Raw genomic sequence first — 20,281 nt, 5'->3', positions numbered from 1 at the left:
CTATAACTAACTCTTCTCTAAATATATCTTTATACTAGGCTAGAAGAGGACTTAATTATTATAGATTAGTTAATATTTCTTTACTCTCTTTCTATTCTTAAATAATATATAACTAAGCTTCCTATTAACTCTTCTAGAGAGTATATTAAAGTTATTTTATAGAGATAAGATTAAGAGAGATTCCCTTATTAATCTTAATTTAGGTTTTTAGATTAATAGGATAAATAGTTATATGCTTTATTCTATATCCCTTAATAACTATCTATCTAGTAATCTAATTAATATTAGGGTTGAAATATTTTAGCTAATCTTAACCTAAGATAATATTATACTCTGTTATTTTAAGGACCTAGGGAGTGATAATATAGTACTAATTATCTAGCTTAAGTAGAATCTAAACTTAATTAGATATATATATAAATTTACTATTTAGTAGATAAACCTATAGTTATTTAGATATTTATTAAAATTAAAACTATAAAGAAGGTAATGAATTAGCTAGATATTTTAAAATAAATATATAACTAGAGCTATAGTCTAATAGTACTTAGAGATAGACTACTATCTAAGAAGCTTTAAGTATAGTAGGGAAATAGAGAATATTAGATCTAAGGGTATTTAAATAAGCCTTAATATTATTATAATCTTCTTATTCTAAGTTTACTTCTATTATATTAAGCAGTCCTTCTTATAGTAGCTAATTTTCCTTATTACTATCCTTATTAGAATTATTATAATCCTTTAGTAATTTAAGATTATTAAATACTTTATATTCCTTAACTTTAAAAGCCTATAATAGTTAACTAACTAGTACTTTTATATCTAGTAGTCTATCACTTTTCCTAACTACTTTTTATAATTTAATTATAGCTAGTTTAGTATAGTATAAGCTTAAATATTATAGCCTCTCTATCTATAATTAAAGTAAGCTTAATTAGTTTAATACTATGCCTTTTATTTATATATTTCTTTCTTTAGTTAGTTAGGGGACGCAGTAATAGCATTTAAATTAATATCTATTAGATCTATTTAATAATTATTAAATTCTCTAAAGAATTAAAGCTAGATTTAAGTATATAGGGCCACTCCCTATTTATACTTAGTAAAATAATAAACTATATTATTAAAAGTAGTTAGTTTATTATAATCTTCTACCTAATAAGTATGCAGAACTAGCTTTAAATTAGTAATAAACTTCTAGATTAATATATTATCTAGAATTCTAGATTTAATATATTTAGTAGCCTTAATTAGGGAAGTAGTATAGGATTATATAGTTTAATTTTCTTAAGTATATCTCTTATACTCTTCCTAATATTTATTTTCTTCTCTAATTTCTCTAAAATAGTCTTAGATCTACTATTTAAAAGTATCTAAGGTAGTTATAGTAGTTATTAGATTATATTTAATCTTCTACTTATAAGTATTCTACTACTCTTTAGCCTAGCCTATAAGGTAATACTTAATTACTATAACTTTTTTAAGTTTAGTAGCTTCTTTCTAAGTAAGAGTTTACTTATTATAAAAGTATTTATTAATCTACTAGAGCTACTTTACTATAGCATCCTTACTATACTTACTATTATATATAAGGATTAGTTTAAGATTAGAAACCTTTTAATATAGCTTAAGTATTTCAGGGGTAATGATAGGGAGAGGGTTAGGGTTAAGAGTAGTAGCTATAGCTCCTATAACCCTATTTAAATAGATATAATCTAGATAATTATACTAATCTTAGAGAAGTTTAACTAACTATTTATATAGCTAGATTAGTTTAGCCTAGGTATCTTTATTTATACCCTAGGTAGTAAGAGTAAACTACTATTAGAGTTAAAGATATTCTATCTTAAAGCTATTATTATAATTAGTAGCCTAGGTTTAAGGGATCTCTATACTAGAAGATATAGATTTAATATTATTTATTTTATTAAGTAAAGAATGATATCTAATTAAGAGTAGAAGTTAGATTTAATAATTAGTAATATTAGTTTAAACTTATTAAAATAACTTTAATAACTCCTAATTTATCTTTCTTTAAGGTTAAATTATTAATCCTATATCTATTACTATTTTAAAAGACTCTAATAGCCTATAATATCTATGACTTATAATATTACTATAGGGAAGAGTTAATAAGGATATCCCTATAGTAAATTATTACCCTCTTAGGTATCTTAATTAGTCTAAGGAGGTTGAAAATATACTAATCTAAGGTATTTTCTATTAAGTTAGAGATGATTAATATAAGGGATTTTATTAAAATTAAATTATTAATAGTATTCCTAAGGGTTAGTAGACTAAAGCTACTATAGTTTAGATTAATCCTTTATAAGGGGTTTTAAACCTTCCTAGAAATTAAGTATTATATATTTACTTAATCTAGATATACTACCAGATGGGATATTTATTATTATTAAGGATGTAGAGTCTTTAAAGAGTATAAGGGTAGGGGGTAGGCTAGTAGCCACCCTATATATATCTTATTAACTTTAAGGGATTCTAGTCTTCTTTTATATTTTAATCTAAGCTAAGAAGGAATGTAAGGTCTAACTAACTATATAAATAGTGATAATAATCACTAGATATTATTGCATGTCTAATAGACAAGTCATATACATGCTGTTTGATATCACAATATCTAGCCTAGACATAAGGTTACTAGGTAAATATAATAATTAATATACTAAGTAGTCCTATTATATAGTCTCTAGTATAATATCTATAGGTAGAGCACCCTTGCCCCTAGAGGAATACTAGAAGGAGGCTATACTAAATAATATAAATCTATAAGAGATGTATTAGGTAGTAGAGGAAGGGGCTATATAATTTCTAAAAGAGTTATATATTTAAGTATTAATTACTAAATATTTAATATTACTAGATAGTTACCTACTATACTAGGACTATAAATAGGTCCCTAATTCAGAGCCTCTATAAATAAGGATCCTGTAAGGAATATATAATTTAGTATTAATAGGCCACCCTAGGAAGAATATACTATACTTAATAATTACTTAGAACTTCTACTAGCCAGAGCTCTCTATAGATATTTAATAATTTATGCAGAACTATAATAAGTGTAGTACTAACTATATATAGTATAAATAATATTAAGGATTACTTAAGCTATTACTAATCCTAGATTATAAGTAGTATAAGATTATTATTAACTTTATTATAAAGCTGCCCACTTCCAATAGCTATAAGAATATTATAGTAATTAGTAATAGACTTAGAAAGAGCATAATCTTAGTACCCTATAAGTAAATAGACTCTAAGATAGTTACCTAACTACTAATTAATTAGTTTATTAGATATTATAGTATTCCTAGTGTAATCATATCAGACTATAGTCTATAGTTTATTAGTTAGTTCTGGGAGCACTTCTATAAATAACTAGGTATCTAATAACACCTCTTAATAGCCTTCTACCTATAGATAGATAGGTAGATTAAGTAAATAAATATAATATTAGAGGCCTACCTTAGGAACTTCTATAACTATACTTAGACTAATTAGAAATTATTACTACTAATAGCCTAATTAGTAATTAATAGCTAAGATACTATAAGTATAGAAGTTAGCCTATTCTTCCTAGACTATAAATATAATATTAAGCTACTAGAGATTAAAGAGCTAGACTATAAGGTAGCTACTGCCTATATAGCCTATTTACTAAAGATAAAAGCTAAAGTAATTATAATAAAGATAAGAGAAGCTACTAATATAGTATAGTTAGAACTAGCTATAGCCTAGTAGTATTAGGAAGAGTATTTAAACTACTCCTACTTAGTAGCCCTATAATATACTATAAAATTAAAAGTATAGTTAAACCTATAGAATATTTAAATAGATTACCTAAGCTAGAAGCTTAATATATAATATATAAAGTTTATAGTGCTTAAAGCTATTAGATTATATACTTACTAATTAGATATACTACTGGGTATATATAATATATTCTATATTAGTCTACTATACCCTGCTATCAGTGATCTATTCCTAAGCTAGTTAAATAGTAATTATTAGCTACTAGTAACCCTAGTAGATAGTGAATTAGAGTATATAGTTAAGGAGATCTTATAGGAATATAAGAAATAAGTTAGCTAAGGCTATTATAAAGAGTATCTTATTAAATAGGTAGGCTATAAGCAGCCTATATAAGAACTAGCTATTAACCTTACTAATATAGTAGTACTTAATATATAGGAGAGCTGCTAACCTCCTTTAGGAGGGGAGGGGGGTAGTGTAGTAGGCAAGGCCTACTAAGTACTTAAGCCTACTAGGTACTTATAATCTACCTTAGGTACTAATAAACTCTTATCTAGTAAGGACACTAGTAGTCATATGACCCTTATAGTAATTAATATAGTAATTAATCTAGTTATATGATCTCATCCACCATTCACACACTCCTTTTTATATTCGGCCGTCACAGCCCTAGTTAGAACCCTTCAGCGATTTCTTACTGTCCAAATCTAGGTCATAGATTTATAAGGCTTCTAGCCTGTGACAGTATGTATAGTAGATTATGTGATCTTCTAGGTCTAAACCCTCTGCACTATTGGTATTGGCGGTGTATGGCGGCTTTATGGTTCGCTATAGCCCTTAACACTTATTATTAAATTCTTATAGATCTATAAAGATAATAGTATTATTCCCTTTAGATTCCTTCCTTATATAATGCATCTTTGCTAGCTATTAGATAGTAAGCCATTCTTAAGCTATAAGCAACACTTCTACTATATAAATAATAAGCTATCTTACTAGGCTGGTGAGCTAGTAGGGAAGTCAGAATTCTTATAGATAATTAGACTAGTATAAGAGAAGGCTTTTAACTAAAGGATTATCTGTAAGGCCTTTAAAGATTATAGAATCTAGCTAGTTAGTAGTAAGATAGCTAATAACCTTAGTATCTTATAATAGGAATAAGTTCTAGATATCTATATATCTAATCTCTCTACTCCTTCTACTCCTTCCTATCTAGCTTCTTCTTCTAGTATTAATATCTCACCTCTAATAATAATTCAAGCCCTTGAGAAGAATTAAGTAAAGATATCTAGATATATAGATCTTCTTACACTGAAGCTGCAGTAGAATCTTAAATAGATATTTAAATATAATTAAATTAGGGCTGCGCAGGCCCCTTTATAGTATTAATATACTAAGTAGTAGGTTAAGCTGCTTAGCCAGTCTAGGATATTAAAATTACAGGATGTAAATTAGTTAATTACTTCTAGGAAGGCTAAAGATGCTACTACGCAAGAGAGATATTTATAAAAGTAATAGGAGAAAGTACATGGATACCTACCACTACCAGTATCTATATAAGAGAATAAGGTATTAAATACATTAGCAGAGGTAGCTAGTAATAATAGTGATTTTTTTTATATATATAACCCTTAGTATAGCCTCAAAATCATGATTTCTATTGAAAAATGGTGGATTTGGTGTGGTTGGTGGTTTCACTGTGGCTCACCCTTAATGCGGAGCAGTGAGGGGGGGCCTTAGTCATGGATACTGCAAATCACACAGGTGCAGCCAGTGTCGTGACAGGCATCATAATACTTTCCATTACAACGGGCACATTCAGATGTCTCCATGGTCCACCCTTTGCCATTGCAAGAGGAGCAGCGAATATGCAACCTCCGTGGCTTGAACTTCAGGCGGGACAGTTCATCTTCGAGCCAGTCAACATCAGTTACAATATGGCCCCGATTGATTGGAAACACTAACCTTGAACCTGATAGACGTACCTAGCAGGCCGTAGGTTTTAAAAAGGTCCTTGGAAAGCAACGATACCCCAGCATGTGGATATCCAATTCGCATGCATAGACCGGGAAAATCGAGCATTTCCGATAAACGCAATCACAGAGAACAAGCACGATTGCTGCAGGTGCGCTTGCTCGAAGAATGGATGCACGCCACTCTCAGTTACGTTAAGAAACCTGGCGAGGGCCTCCTTGGGGAACTCGGGGGAATTGCGATCACTTGTGACAAACGTATCTTTCCTGGCACTTCACATTGCCTTGAATCTGCTCCAGCTCATACCCCCATCCTCTGCTGTAGCCGAAACCTTTATTCGACTGGTGACCTTTGAGGATCTGGACCTCACTCACAACTGCTGTGTTGGGATGATGAAGCCGAATTTGTCCAATTTCGTCAAGACCCAGACGTCATACAAAACGAGGAAGAAGAATGGATACATGCATTCGAAGAAAGAGTTCAAGGATTCATGGACCAATATAATACGCTCGGTCTGCCTCTGGTGGAATTCCTGCGACAACGTTTTTGCGTACAAATGCAAGAGCATCTCCAAGGGCAGGCTCCCTCCGAAGAAGAGTTACGCCAGATAAAAGAGCTCGGTGTCGAGATTCTCCCCAGTTTACCATTCACATCGAATTCGTGGTGCGTCTTGATGCAGCCTAAGATCACGGAGATTATCAATACCTAGGCCATGACTCCTCTAGTCGTCTGCAAGACAACCGAAAATTCCCCATGGCTTTTCTAACCACCGACACATCCCAGTCATGAGTGGCCTACATAAGACCTACGATACTCTTTATCATAAGTCATAAGACGATGGCATTCGTAGCTAGCTAACTACATCGCAATTCAATTGCCCAATCGTCAGAATCACCGTCACCATCACCATTCATAACCAACGCATTATGCAAAGCACCTCAGCAAAGACGCAGCCAATCCACCGCCAACAACGAATGTATCAGCTCGATGGCCGCATCGCTGACTGCCGGGTTGCCCGTTACATCTGGCGAGGAGGCTTGCAGTCCTGCATCTGCGAGAGCTATTAGCCTTCAATTCAACTCGAGTGTCGACGGGGGAGGCATACGTGGTAAGGGAGGCAGTAGCACCAGCCGTTTCTGCAGCCGAAGTAGCGAGGACAGTCGCCGTTGGCATCGCATCGGGGATGGGGGATGAGAGAGCCGTCGGTGTCGAGGTCGGTGTCTAGAGTGAGTCAGCAGGTTGCTGTGGTGAGAGGTGGGAGGACGTACTGTCGCCACGAGCAGTGAGGTTTCCATCGACGGTGACGGGAGTAGCGAGGCCGAGGCCGATGAGGGAGAAGAGGAGGATAGCGTTGAGCTTCATTTTGAGATGGTTGTTGTTGATGTGGTTGTAGTGTATTTTGTGTGTGTGTGAGGTTGAGAGTAGATGGAGGTTGAAGATGAAGGATGGTGAGAGATGAAGAAGAGAGAAGTGATCGATGGGGGAGAAGGGGGTTTATATAGACAGTGCAGGACCGTGATAGTGAATATACAAATGGAGGAGAAGTGGTTGGAAACGGTATATTCCGTCTACAGAGGTTGAAGAGTGAATGATATCTTGGAACTGATGGGAATCAGCCACTCACTTTGCAAAATATATCAACTGATGTGTAGTCAGCTTTGCGCTATAATATCTTTGTTAACTCTGTAAAAGCAAAAGTATCACTAACTAAGTGGTATCCAATACTTCAGCTAGTGCTCCTCTGTATCTGTCTCTAAACTTCTTAATTTCACCCATGACACTGTCAGGTCTAACATCCATCCCCCTCTCCACTCTCTTGCGCAGTTTATCAGATCCTCATGCACTTGTACAAACCATAAGTCCGTAAAGCCTATGAATCCAAATGATATAACCCAGTGTACTCATCCTCTGACACAGGACTGTTACCCATTTGCTACTACGCAACTAGTAATGTTGTTTTCAGTTCAATTTGACAGGTCCTCATATTCCGCGAAGCGCATGTAACCAGTTACTCTACTACTAGCACAGTACTTTGTCCGCTGATTTTTACAAAATTTCCTAATCAGGCAATCAATATACGAAGTCCATTCAATAATTTAGCGAACGTGGGACGAGAAACTCCAATCTGATCAAACAAACCCTAATGAAAAGTAGCATCCAGCTCCTTCATCAACCAGCACATACTCAGATAACTACCTAGTTGCAGGTGCAAACTTTCTTGTCGGAGCACTGTCCACCAGGCTTCCCGATGTAGCTGCAGTGATCCTCACAGCAGAGTCCTCCCCAAGGGTCGGGGAAGCTGCAGCAGATACTGCGCTTATCCAAGGCAGCATCTCTGGCATCCACCTTCTTCACAACATCCTCGATACCCATGTTGTTCAGGACCTCGCGCAGGGGCTCGTCTCCGTCAATCACCTCGTCGCTGCGCTTGTTGTTTGGGTAGCAGGCGCAGATGTCGTAGCCGGGGCAGCCGTCGCGGGGGAGGCAGCGGCCGCCGTGGGGGTTACCCTGGCGCACGCAGACGTTGTTGCAGGTCGAGTCGCCGCCGAGGAGACAGGAGATGGAGTTGTGGCAGAGGGCGGAGGCTAGGGTGGCGCTCGCCAGGACGGGGGTAACGATGTTGGTGAAACGCATTGTGTTCTTTGTGGCGTTAGTTTGGTAGGAGATTTGGACTTGAAGGTGTCCGCACCTTGATGCTTTGGAGAGTGTACAGTAGATTTGATAGAGTAGGTTGTTGGTTGTATGAGAAGGCGAGAATGCCCTCGTCGAGGTCCTGCCTTTATACCTCTCTGCCAGCAATCATTACTCCATCGGGTATGTGTAGCCTCTCGTATTCACCCTCATGAAGTGCCTTGATTCAGTATCCAAGTCTCCTAGATTCCTTGCCGAATGCGTGATGCCTTGACTAAGATTTTCATCGACGTGACGTTGGGTAGCGCACCCCTCGTATTCATCCAAAACCGGGATATCGAAGCCATTCACCTCCTTGCAGACTGCGGCTGAATGACTTTGACACCAAGTATAGGATTAACTTTGACTCCAAGTATAGAAACATCAGTTTGGGGCAACATGCCTGATTTTCTTCCTTGGCCCATGACCGATCAGCAAATGAAGGAGGGATACGAGGTGCGGCATGATGATATTCATAGACGGCCCCATTCACGTGTCGGGTTTGTCATATCATTGCAGGGTTCTCCACAGCATCTCCAGATCCGAGACGTTGATTCAAGGGGAAATACGAGGATGTGGCTCGATGAGGTGGCGATCATCCGTGAGGCGTAAACCCTATTGTAACAATGGCCTGTCGTTCATCGAATCATTTGTATAGCTGGATGCATCTGAGAATTCTACTGATTTGTGCGTTTATTGTTCAATGCTCGGCACTGGTTGGGGTCCAAAATGGCTCATTCTCATCGATGCAGTATCGCTCGTTGAGGATGTCTAAAGGTGTCAGCATGAGAGAGGAGAAGGGCCATGTAGACACAGTCTTGACGATCATCTCGTATTTGAGTAACAGGAAGGCTTCCGTCACGGTGATGTCCTGGTGAATATGTCATCCTCTGCCAGGAGACTGTTGCCTCCTCGCTGCACTGGGTGGCATGGCCCACAATCAGTTTGACAGTTGTCTAGCGTCGAAATCCTCTTTATCATATCTTATAGATCAGCTTACGCGTATAGAGGGTAGGATAGTTTCCTGCAATCCTTAAGAACATCCTTGCATTAACTGATTCCTGACTAAAACAAAACTACAAGACGTCCTCTCTGACTTCCTCGCTCGCAAGATCGACCCTCGTCTGGGGAAACTTTCTCGCAGGAACCTTGTTCTTGAACAAAATATCCATCTCTGCAAATGTCCGGTTCTTCGTCTCCGGGACCCGGAAGTACGCCCAGACAAGACCGAGCCCCATGATCCCCCCAAAGAAAAACCCGCACTTGGCTCCCCAGTCCCATGCCGCCTGCTGCATCATACGCGGCGCCAGCTGGCCATACACCAAGACAGCGACGTTATAAAGCGCTCGCGCAAGACCGACGCTCTTTGCCCGCAGAGCGTTGGACGGGATTTCTGTGACGATGGTATAGATGATGGGACCAATAGTAATGAAAAAGACAAAGTACTCAATCAGCAAGATGGTACCAATCCCGTATCCGATCTTGGGATGGGCCTTGCGGCTGACTATCCCCAGGAAGCCGATAAGGATAGTTGTCACCGTCATAAAGAAGGTTCCAGACAGGAGGAGCGTGCGGCGTCCCACGCGCGGGACTAAAGACCAGGCAACACAGACTCCTACGATGGCGAGTGCATACTCGCCGATACCAAAGTCGAAAGATGAGGAGGCAGGCAGGCCGGACTGCTCGAGGAAATAGACAATGTACGCCACCAGCGGGGCGCAGAGTTCCTGGATGAGGTAGGTGAAGACGGTGATTTCCGTGCGGCGGCGGTCGACCCCCCTGAACAGATCCCAGTAGGAGCTGGACGCGCTCATCTCGTCCTCGATCTTGACCGTGTGTAGCATCATGGCCAGCGTATCGGTTATCTCCTCTTCACTTGCGTCTTTGGTACGCAGCCGGCGGAGGGACTTGGTCGCGTCCTCGGTGCGGCCTTTGCGGATCAGCCACCATGGCGATTCTGGGGCGAGGTAGATGCCGATGGCGAGGGGGATGGGTAGAGCCCACTGCAGCGCAAAGGGGATGCGGTACGCCCATTGGCCCGACATGCTCAGGAACCCACGTAGGACACCAGTTCCCGTGAGGTAACCGATACTCCAGGCCAACGAGACCAGCATGGTCAGGTAGGGACGCAGCACGTTGGGGCATACCTCGGCTGCGTAGGTGGTGGTTATCGTCTGGAAGACACCCCAGGGTAGACCCAGGAGGACTTCGGCGCCGATGTACATGTAGATGTCGGTTGCAAAGAATTGCAGGAAAATAAAGCACGCCATGAGGAAGAGCGAGCCCATCATCAACCAGCGATAGCCGAACCAATCGCACAGCAGACCATTGAGCAGGAGGCCGACAATCTCTCCAGCGTTGACTCCATTGCTGACGGCAGCTTGGAGGTTTGCTGGAATCTGGTAGGAGCCGTTTTTGGTGAGAACGCCGTATCTTCTCTGGAAGGCCGGGAAAGCCATGAAACCGCTGATGAAGGAATGGTCGAAGCCTTCCATGATGAGCGCCGAGGAGAACCAGATGGACCAGAAGACCGCCTTGGGGTACTTGCGCAGACCCTCCATCAGGCCCATGGCGTGCTCATCGTCCGTGGCTTTTTGCGCGCCCTTGACAATGTCTTCGGCGACGACATAGTGTTCCTCGTCTTTCTCCCGGATCACCGTAACGGTGGTGTGATCTGTCACGTCTTCCTGATGAGCGGCCATTTTGTACGCGCGAAAATGTCAATTGAGCATGATCCTTGTCCAAGAAGAAGCCAAGGGAGGCCATCTTTATAAGCCTCGCCAAGTAGAAGCTTGTGGCCCTTCTCTTTCCCATTCCTTGTGGCTTTCGCCCCTTCTCTATGGTGGAAATCCGGGGAAGTGGAACCACTCAATGATAGACTTTGCGGGGAAACGCCCTTCGGCACAGTAAAACACCGAAAAGAATGAGCCACAAAAGCTAAAGGCGCGTCATCCTATATCAACGAGAGGGGCCGCGGAGATTGGTTCCCTTCTCGGGAGGAAATAGGCCGATCGGGACGACTACAAGTGAGTGTGGCCCACCTCTTTGTCTCGCCCAGATGGCCGTTTCATATTAACAGAGTCAAAAGTATCCATCATCCACCGACCGTTAAGCAACAATGCCGGGCAATGTGCGGTGGCTGACCGACTATGGTCATGATTCGCTGTCAGGTGGGATCTCCTTTGGTATGCCTTGGCCAAAAGGTCTGTATCAGCCTGGTCAGTCTTTTGTCATTGAAGAGAATGGTCGGGAATACGCTACAGATTCGAGAGAAATTGCCTACTGGGCAGACGGGTCGCTCAAATGGACGGCACACTCGGTCAGTGGGCATGTTGGGTACAGCGAGGAGTACACTGTCAAAGGCTCCTCCAAATCTAAGGACAAGGACGCCGGTGTTGTCATCGAGGAAGGAGATAGTATCACAGTCACTACGCGCCTTGGACTGCAGGTCAAATTTGCAAGCTCAGGAAACTCGTCCTTGTTCGAAAGCCTTTCGCTGCATGGCCGCGCTCTGTGTTCTGGCGCCACTCTTGTCGCGTCCGTCAATAACGAGGAGCATTCGACCATTGTCAGCAAGGTTGCGGTTGAGAATGCTACCAACTCCAGAGCAGTCATCAAAGTCTCCGGGACGATGGCTTCCCCTGACGCTGAGCACCTTCCGTTCGATGTGCGTGTCTATGTATACTCTGACGCGCTACCCATCAAGATCCTGCACTCTTTCGTCCACGATCTGGACGCAGATGAACCTCTAACCTCACTGGGAATTCGTTTCTCAGTCCCTTTGGAGAATACGGAGCTTTATAACCGGCATGTTCGTTTTGCAGGTTCCAACGGAGGCATCCTCAGGGAAGAAGTCCAAGGACTGTCTGGATTACGACACGGCCCAACAGTCACCAACAGGATTGATCAAACAGCAGGACGAGCTGTCACTCTCAAGCAAGAAGAGTGGTCCAAAACTGATCTCCAACAAGGTCTCTCATACATTCCGTCATTTGACTCCTACACCCTCTCGCAGCTATCCTCCGACGGCTTCACCATCAAGAAACGAACAAAAAAAGGCTGCTCCTGGGTCAAGGTAACCGGTGGTGGTCGCGCAGATGGAGCCGTGTATCTAGGCTCAGCCAGACACGGCGGCATAGCCGTTGGCATGTCCGACTTCTGGGAACGGTACCCGACTCAGCTTGACCTGACCGAGCTCACCCAGGGCGAGGGTGCGATCACCGTGTGGCTCTACTCTCCCCTAGCAGAACCGCTCGATACTTCCCCATACCATGATGGACTCGGGCTGGACTCGTACGAGAAACAGCTGCATGCACTCGACGTCACATACGAAGACTACGAACCAGGCTTTGCCACTGCCAACGGTATCGGAAGGACGAACCAATTCTTCCTCAGGCCGTACACATCCACCCCTTCCAACCAGGAACTCAGCTCTTTCTCGAGTCTTGTGAGAAACCCTCCCCGTCTCGTCCCGACAGCCGAGTACATGCATTCCACTGGTGTCTTCCACGGCTGCTGGTCACCCGCCCACAGGCAGCCCGCATCCCCGCAAGAAGCTGCCATCGAGCACAACCTCGACATTTTATTCAACCACTACCAAAGACAGATAGAGCAACACCGCTGGTACGGCTTCTGGGACCACGGAGACGTGCAGCACACGTACGACCCCTACCGGCACGCCTGGCGCTACGACATAGGCGGCTTCGCCTGGGACAACTCGGAGCTGTCGACCGATCTCTGGCTATGGCTGTACTTCCTGCATACCGGACGCGCGGACGTGTTCAAGACAGCCGAGGCAATGACCCGGCACACCAGCGAGGTAGACATCTACCATGCAGGCCAGTTCAAAGGTTTCGGCACGCGGCATGGCGTCCAGCATTTCAGCGACAGTTCGAAGCAGCTGCGGATCTCGAACGTGCTCTACAGACGGATATACTATTACCTGACTGGCGATGAGCGCACAGACGATTTGATTTCCGAGCTGCAGGATTGCCAATCCGCCCTGCTGACTCTCGACTCGCACCGTAAGGTGCAAGCGCACGCCGATGTCCCCGAGGGCTTCGCCATGACGAACATCGGTCTTGATTGTGATGCCCTTGCGACAGCATGGTTGACGGCCTGGGAACGACGGACGGACGGCTGGGAGCACTGCCGCGATCTCTTGATCAAGTTGCTAGACGGCATCGCTGGCCTCAAACACGGCATCGGCAATAATGCCATCCTACTGAACCCAACCACGGGCGAGATCCGAGAATGTCCCCCGCCAACGCCAGAGTACGCCATCTCCCACCTCTCCATGCTCTTCGGGTTCCCCGAGACATTTGCGGAGCTTCTTGACTACGCGCGTGATGCGCACCCCGCCACCGTAGACAGGTTTATGGCCGTATGGCTGTCCTACTGCAAAGCGTATAACGGGGGCGCTGAAGTCCAGCGTAGGGAATTCGGGTTCGAGTTCCCGGATCATGCAACCTGGCGACAGAGTCATTCTACGCTTACGGCGTTTGCGGCCGTTCAGCTGAAGAGCGAGGAGCTGGCTCGCGCGGCTTGGGACCAGTTCTTCCATACAGACGGGTATACGGAGGGTCATGACTGGAGGGTGGTTGAGACTGCGCCGCCTGAGTACTTTACGCATGGAGAGGAGGCTGCTTGGATTACGACGAATGAGGCAGCGAGGTACGGCGTGTCTGCTATTTTCAACCTGGCGAATATCAGAGAGTATTTGTCATAGCCTCAGGTCTTCAACCAATATAAATCCCATCATCTCACCCCAATAGTAAAACTAAAACAATCCCAACGATACAAAACCCCGTATCCTCTAATTCCCTGAAACCCGAAGATCAAAGCCTCCTCCTCTTCCGACCCCCCGACTCCTCCTCATGCCAACCAACTTTACACTCTTCCTCCCCATAATGCCTCCCACAACAGCCATACACAAACCCCTCGGGATGATCCTCCCGGCTCTCCTCCGTGTCAATCTCCTCATCCTCCCAGAGATCAATACGCTCCCAATACTCCTCATCCGCTACAGCCTCCTCTGTAACAAACATTAGCATCGTCACCCCCACCCCCCCCCCCCCCCCCCCCCCCCGGGCTTTTAGCCATGGACAGATCAACGGAGAAAATCATACCAGGATGAAAACAACAACTCTCCCTAGTGTTCTTCGTAACGTCGTACTCAACCCCGCAGTTCGCGCACACCGCGTACCGCGCCCGGACTCTAGCTCTCTTCTTCGACTTGAGGCGAGCGAGCTTGGGCTTGACTTCCAGGATCCCGTCGTCTGGCGTTGATGTGTCGACGCTTGCTCCAGAGTCAGATCCGGAGTTAGAGTCGGGATCATGCGGCGCTGGGACCTGGTCCTCGCTCACGAGGAGGCAATCAGAGACGATTGGGAGAGCAGCCGGGAGAAGCCGGCATACGTCGCGGATGATATGCCGTAGTCGCGACGAGGGCGCGGCGTTGAGGGCTTGGTTGAATTCGGCGAGGAATTCGTCGGGGTCTGTGATGTTGAGAGTGGCCATTTGTCTGGGTTTTGCACAATTTCAGCCTGGATATGGTTGTGGGTTCTCGTACTGTACAAGTGGTTTATATTTGCTTGAGACGCGTGTCGTGATGTTGATGGGTGTGAGACGGTCTTGGCGCTATATACTTGTACGGAGGACTCCGTGATCGACGGGGTCGCGTTGGTGGGGAGGTTCTACTGGTATGGTGATTTTAGAGGTCTATGGTGTGGTAGCTGGGACTGAGGATGATTGCCAACGCGATCATGACGCGAGGACGGAGTATCATTTGTAGCGATTATACTAGCTGGGCCCATTCCAGCAATGCAGGCATAGTTCTATCTCTCTCCCATACATATGATCCACGTTACTCTTTAGTCTGCCAAACGCCAGAAACGAAAATTGAAATAACCAACCCAACAACTAGCCAATGCCTTTTACCGGCATCAGCCACGCCAGCCCCGCCAGCCAATCTAATGGAGGGGGATTTTCATCCCTCGATGGCTCAGATCGTGGCGACCCTTGAACATCTCGGTGATCTCCTCAAGGCAGCCGGCAGAGGCAGCGAAGAAGCCCAGGAAGGTCTTGCTGGGCGCAAGGACTCGGCTGAGATACTCGGGGTGGAATTGCACACCGACGAACCACTTGTGGTCCTTGAGTTCGACGATCTCCATACGCTTGCCGCTGTCGTCCTTGCCGACAAAGGTCAGACCAGCCTGTTCAAGCTGGTCGACGAGTTCGGGGTTAACCTCGTAACGGTGACGGTGTCTTTCCCAGATCTCCTGCTTGTCTCCGTATAGCTTCCGCAGACGGGACCACTCGGTGCCGGGCTGAAAGTGGGTGGCCCGCTTGCCGAGCCGCATGGTGCCTCCCATCTTGGTCTTGTCGATCTCAGGCATGTAAACGATCGCAGAATGCTCGCAGTTCTCGTGGAACTCCTCGCTGCCAGCCCCAGTCAACCCGCACACATTGCGAGCGTACTCAATGACGGCCACTTGCATACCCAGGCAAACACCCAAGTAAGGAACATTGTTCGTACGGGCCCATTGGGCACTCTTGATCATACCCTCGGTACCACGCTCGCCGAAACCGCCCTACATATAAAGTTAGAGTCATTCGTAAGGTATATACGGAGAAATCTTACAGGAACCAAAATTCCGTTGGCGGTTGAAACCGAGTGCCACGCCTTGTAGTACTCGGCCGGGTTTGTATCCTTGTGCTCGTCCTCCAGGTGAGAGGACTCGACCCAGATCAGATCGAGCTTCTTCTTGCAGTGCATGGCAGAGTGCTCGAGCGCCTTGCTCACGCTCATATATGAATCATGCAAAGTGGTGTACTTGCCGACAAGGGCGATAGAGACAGTCTCAAAGACGCGGTCCTGGCTAATGGCAAGACCCTGCCATTCTTGCCAAATCACCTTGCCCTGCTCGATGAGCTTGGGATCCTTCGGAACCGAGTCAATGTGCAACAGTTCTTTGATGGTGTTGAGGAAGCCCTGCTTCTCCAGGAGAATGGGCACCTGATAAGTGGTCGACACGTTGTGAACTCCGACAACCTGATCCCGCTCCACCTGGCAGGCATTGGCGATTTTCTGGATAGTTCCCTCTTCAAGAGGGGTTTCGCAGCGGCAGGCGATCAGATCCGGCCTGAGACCAGCGCTGCGAACATCGCTGATGGCTCTCTGGGTAGGCTTGGTCTTTTGCTCCGAGCCGATCAGAGGGACGTAGCTGACGTGAATTTCCAAGAAGTTGTTCTTGCCGGCCCGTCGTTGGAGCTGACTCATAGCCTCAACAAAAGGTGCACTCTCAATGTCTCCAACAGTACCGCCCAACTCGATGATGCAAACGTCGGGTTCCCGCCCTGACTCGTCCACGGGAACCTTGGCAACCCGTTCCACCCAGTTCTGAATCTCATTGGTGAGGTGTGGCACGATCTGAACTGTCTTTCCCAGGTAATCGCCGCGACGCTCCTTCTCAATGACGTGTTGGTAAATCTTTCCAGTGGTGATATTGTTATCCCGCCCGAGAGTGACTCCGAGGTAGCGCTCGTAGTTTCCGAGGTCGAGGTCGGCCTCACCTCCGTCATCGAGAACGAAACATTCTCCGTGTCTTTTGATGCGTCAACGTCAATTCCAAAGAGATCAGGCGAGCATAGTAGGTGAGACCAACTCTAGAGGGTTCATAAGACCGGCATCCGGATTGAGGTATGGATCAATCTTGATACTCGAGACGGCCAGACCGGCAGTCTTGAGCAGCAACCCGCAACTGCTTGCGATGATGCCTTTGCCGACACCAGAAATGACACCTGCCAAGAATCAGCGAGAGCGTCATGGGAGAAAGATACGCGACGTTCTTTACCTCCAGAGACCAGAACGTACTTCATCTTGGCTAATTGAGATCAGACAGTGTTATTCAATGGTAGCCCTCCTGGTGAAAACCAGGGAGGGGGGGAAGAGAAAAAGAGAGAAAAGAAAGGTTGCGGCGGGTCCACTGCAGTCTATGAAAAAAAAAAGTGGATATAATCACGTGCTCCGATCTCAACAGCTTATCTTATCGCCAATCTGGGGAACTCAACAGGCAACCATCGAGGGTCTTGCAGGCAACAGGACGAATATGACTCATGATAGAACCCCCAAATTCCAGAGCAGGATATGTTCAAGTTTTCTGCGATGGCCTATCCGAATCAGATTGTGGTTTATCTCTCACGTGATGAAGCTCTCTCTAGATACAAGTAGGCAAGATCTCATGCTTTGATATCGAATACGGTTGCATGCTAGGAATGATATGACCATTTTCGAGTCTATCTGCTTTTGGTACATGTGCAATGTAATCTGGTTCCTGTATGAACAAAAGAGAAGAAAAATTATGCGTGATCGTCGCCCGGCCAAACCAAACCAAACCCACGTGAATCAAGAAAGGCGGTTGTGAAAATACAGAAACATAATATATTTTCAAGTCAACGCAGGTGACAGAAGAAAGCCAAAATGATCGCTATGAAAACAAGACAATGCAAATCATTGCTTCGAAGGCTGAAGGAATTTGGGCCATTTATCGGCCTGGGGGATATAGACGCGGCCAATGTTCTCGTCGAGGTCGAGGAGGAGCTTCAGAGCGTTTCTTGACCTCAGATAAGGGAGAGGTGCTTTGGCACTCTGTAACCCAACGCCGGGCTCAACATGTCCCGAGGGAGTGACGTCAACGTGAGTGCCGGGCATGGGAAGCCAGTTCTGCAGCAGTTCATAGGCAGCCAGTGTGAAACCGAACTGCGGCGACGAACGAACGATACGAGCAGGACCACCCTTGAAGAAGGCCTTGAAACCTTCGTCCCTCCAGATCGTGGCCGCACAATGGCGCAAGCCATTGTAACGAACGTCTCCTTTGCGAGCTTCAACTTGCAGACGGGTCTTGATAACATCGCAGGGTGTGGTAAGATAAGCGGCCGGCATACCGGCAATGGCACCGGCAGTGAGCAGCTGCACAATGCCAAGTCTCTGTGTTTGAGTCTCGCCGAAAACGTCGCTCTTCAGATGGGCATAGGTGGGGAAGTAGATGGCAGAGAAGGGAACTAAAGTCCGAAAACGTCAGAAAGCATATTCACAAAAGCAGAAGGAGCGCGTCGGTTCGTTCTTACCATCACGGAGCAAGCAAGCGCTGGCACCCTTGTACAATCCCACCAGACCCAGATTCTTCACAATCCACATGGCCGAGCGACGGGGAGCCCCCTCGACAGTCTTGGCAATCTCACCCTGAACCTGCAGGCGGATCTTGACAATCTCGAGGGGATTTGTGAAGATCTAATAAAAGGGCGAATTAGAAGAGGCTTCCAAAGTAGGTGAAATCTCAGTAAAACCTACAACTTGGCAACCACCAGCAGTACCACCCGCGAGAATCTCATAGGGATACCAGATCTTGCCGTTTTCCTTGTTGGCGAAGTGGCCACGCACGAGATCGTTCACGGTCAGCTTGATGGCCTTTTCCGGAGCAACACCGATCAATTGAGGCAGGACACCGGAATACAGGCCTAGGAAGCCCTCATTGCGAATGACTTTTCTGAAACAATCAAGCGAGTTGTTGTACAGTCTTTCGCCAACACGCGTCGAACGTTGGTTCTGCATGCGCGTCTTGACGAGATCGATGGGGTAAACCATAAAGGCGCCGAAAGCGCCTGCAAGACTGCCAAGCGCGAAATGGTGGACCGATTCCAAAATGCTGTGCAACACCGACCGAGTCTTTTCAGCTGCGACTTGAGCAGTGGTTGTTGCAGTGGAGACGGCCTGTCCAGCCAGAGCCAAAGGCATACGCCAGGAGGCATCAACGACCTTGGCGAAATCCTTCTGAGATAGTCGGCCGGAAGGCGCATCGAGGCCAGCAAAATGGAATAGGATATCCGCTTCCATTGGTGTGAAAAGCGAGAATCGCGTAATGCGAGCAGCTTCGTTGAGAAAGTCGGCGCGCGTGATCTTGCCGTCTTCGCTCTTCTGGGTGGCTTCGCGGACAATAACGTCGATCATATCCATCTCACGCATGATATTCTGGAAAGCACGAACGGTAGCGTACGAGATCTTGGTGCCCGCTGAGATGTTGCACAGACTGGGAAGGTTTTCCAGGACATAATCCGACAGCTTGTGTTTCGAGGTCTCGAGGATGATACGCTGGAAATCTTCGGGCTCGATGTAACCGTCACCGTCCTTGTCGAAGATGTGGAAAGCTTGCCGAATGCGCTCGCCCTGCAATCCTCGGAGCATCTGAGCGAACTGGGGGTATGTCATGTCGTGCCGGGCCTTGCTCCGTCCGGAGTACAAGGAAGCCCATTCCGAATTCCAATCGAAAGGTATACTGTCACTGCTCTTGTTCATATTGTACAGGTCCTTGAAGGTGTCCCACTTCACTGTGCCCGTTCCATCCAGATCGAAGAGTCGGAAAGCAATCTCATATTCGGCATCGGGTTTGGTCAGGAGGTTTTCGAAGGTCGCCCAGTCACTGAGACTGAGTTTACCGGCTCTTCGCTTGTCGGCGACTCTGAAGAGGAGTCCATAATGTTCGCGCTTGATTTTGTGCTATCAATTGCAAAACGCAAGGATGTTAGTCATATTTTGGAGTTCACCGCAGATGACCAGCGCAATGACACATCGCATAATGGGCAAAGAATCAGAGGGGAAAACGGGCCGCGAAACTCACATAATCCTCATGCTTTGGCGCAATAGCATTGATAAAGTCATCCTCCGTCATATAAAACTCGCCAGTACTTTCATCTTTCCGTGCATGGTGAAAGAAATGATGCTTGACCTGTTGCGACAGCTGCGGCTCCTTTGAGCTGCCGAGCAACGACTCCTTGACAGCTTCTTTGACGGTCATTGTATCATGCAAAT

General features: G+C 45.5%; 7 protein-coding genes across 7 annotated transcripts; 1 reads left to right on the top strand and 6 right to left on the bottom strand.

Annotated features, from left to right (window-relative positions):
• Window positions 1-6,763: 6,763 nt before the first annotated feature.
• On the bottom strand, window positions 6,764-7,107 carry Aspvir_008062 (uncharacterized protein; the record flags this gene model as incomplete). Its single annotated transcript, XM_043271238.1, has 3 exons — window positions 6,764-6,796; window positions 6,851-6,966; window positions 7,014-7,107. The coding sequence occupies 3 exons, from the start codon at window positions 7,105-7,107 to the stop codon at window positions 6,764-6,766; spliced, it is 243 nt and encodes an 80-aa protein (XP_043127173.1).
• An 834-nt stretch (window positions 7,108-7,941) lies between these two features.
• On the bottom strand, window positions 7,942-8,379 carry AfusinC (Defensin domain protein; the record flags this gene model as incomplete). Its single annotated transcript, XM_043271237.1, has 1 exon — window positions 7,942-8,379. One exon carries the CDS (start codon window positions 8,377-8,379, stop codon window positions 7,942-7,944), a length of 438 nt encoding a protein of 145 aa, XP_043127172.1.
• A 1,112-nt stretch (window positions 8,380-9,491) lies between these two features.
• On the bottom strand, window positions 9,492-11,117 carry Aspvir_008060 (putative MFS alpha-glucoside transporter; the record flags this gene model as incomplete). Its single annotated transcript, XM_043271236.1, has 1 exon — window positions 9,492-11,117. The coding sequence occupies one exon, from the start codon at window positions 11,115-11,117 to the stop codon at window positions 9,492-9,494; it is 1,626 nt and encodes a 541-aa protein (XP_043127171.1).
• A 416-nt stretch (window positions 11,118-11,533) lies between these two features.
• Aspvir_008059 (polysaccharide lyase family 26 protein) lies at window positions 11,534-14,143 on the top strand (the record flags this gene model as incomplete). The annotated part of the gene is made up of 1 exon (XM_043271235.1): window positions 11,534-14,143. One exon carries the CDS (start codon window positions 11,534-11,536, stop codon window positions 14,141-14,143), a length of 2,610 nt encoding a protein of 869 aa, XP_043127170.1.
• Window positions 14,144-14,252: 109 nt separating this feature from the next.
• On the bottom strand, window positions 14,253-14,934 carry Aspvir_008058 (uncharacterized protein; the record flags this gene model as incomplete). The annotated part of the gene is made up of 2 exons (XM_043271234.1): window positions 14,253-14,449; window positions 14,544-14,934. The coding sequence occupies 2 exons, from the start codon at window positions 14,932-14,934 to the stop codon at window positions 14,253-14,255; spliced, it is 588 nt and encodes a 195-aa protein (XP_043127169.1).
• A 452-nt stretch (window positions 14,935-15,386) lies between these two features.
• Window positions 15,387-17,295, bottom strand: Aspvir_008057 (putative CTP synthase; the record flags this gene model as incomplete). The annotated part of the gene is made up of 4 exons (XM_043271233.1): window positions 15,387-16,007; window positions 16,058-17,021; window positions 17,082-17,217; window positions 17,271-17,295. 4 exons carry the CDS (start codon window positions 17,293-17,295, stop codon window positions 15,387-15,389), a joined length of 1,746 nt encoding a protein of 581 aa, XP_043127168.1.
• A 631-nt stretch (window positions 17,296-17,926) lies between these two features.
• On the bottom strand, window positions 17,927-20,267 carry Aspvir_008056 (citrin; the record flags this gene model as incomplete). Its single annotated transcript, XM_043271232.1, has 4 exons — window positions 17,927-18,477; window positions 18,544-18,706; window positions 18,767-19,969; window positions 20,091-20,267. The coding sequence occupies 4 exons, from the start codon at window positions 20,265-20,267 to the stop codon at window positions 17,927-17,929; spliced, it is 2,094 nt and encodes a 697-aa protein (XP_043127167.1).
• Window positions 20,268-20,281: the final 14 nt, after the last annotated feature.

The sequence above is a fragment of the Aspergillus viridinutans genome (genome assembly GCF_018404265.1).
Source record: "Aspergillus viridinutans IFM 47045 DNA, scaffold_6, whole genome shotgun sequence".
Classification (NCBI taxonomy): Eukaryota; Fungi; Ascomycota; class Eurotiomycetes; order Eurotiales; family Aspergillaceae; genus Aspergillus; species Aspergillus viridinutans.
The sequence above is the reverse complement of the archived record's forward strand: the minus strand, read 5'-3'. Positions and strand labels throughout refer to the sequence as shown.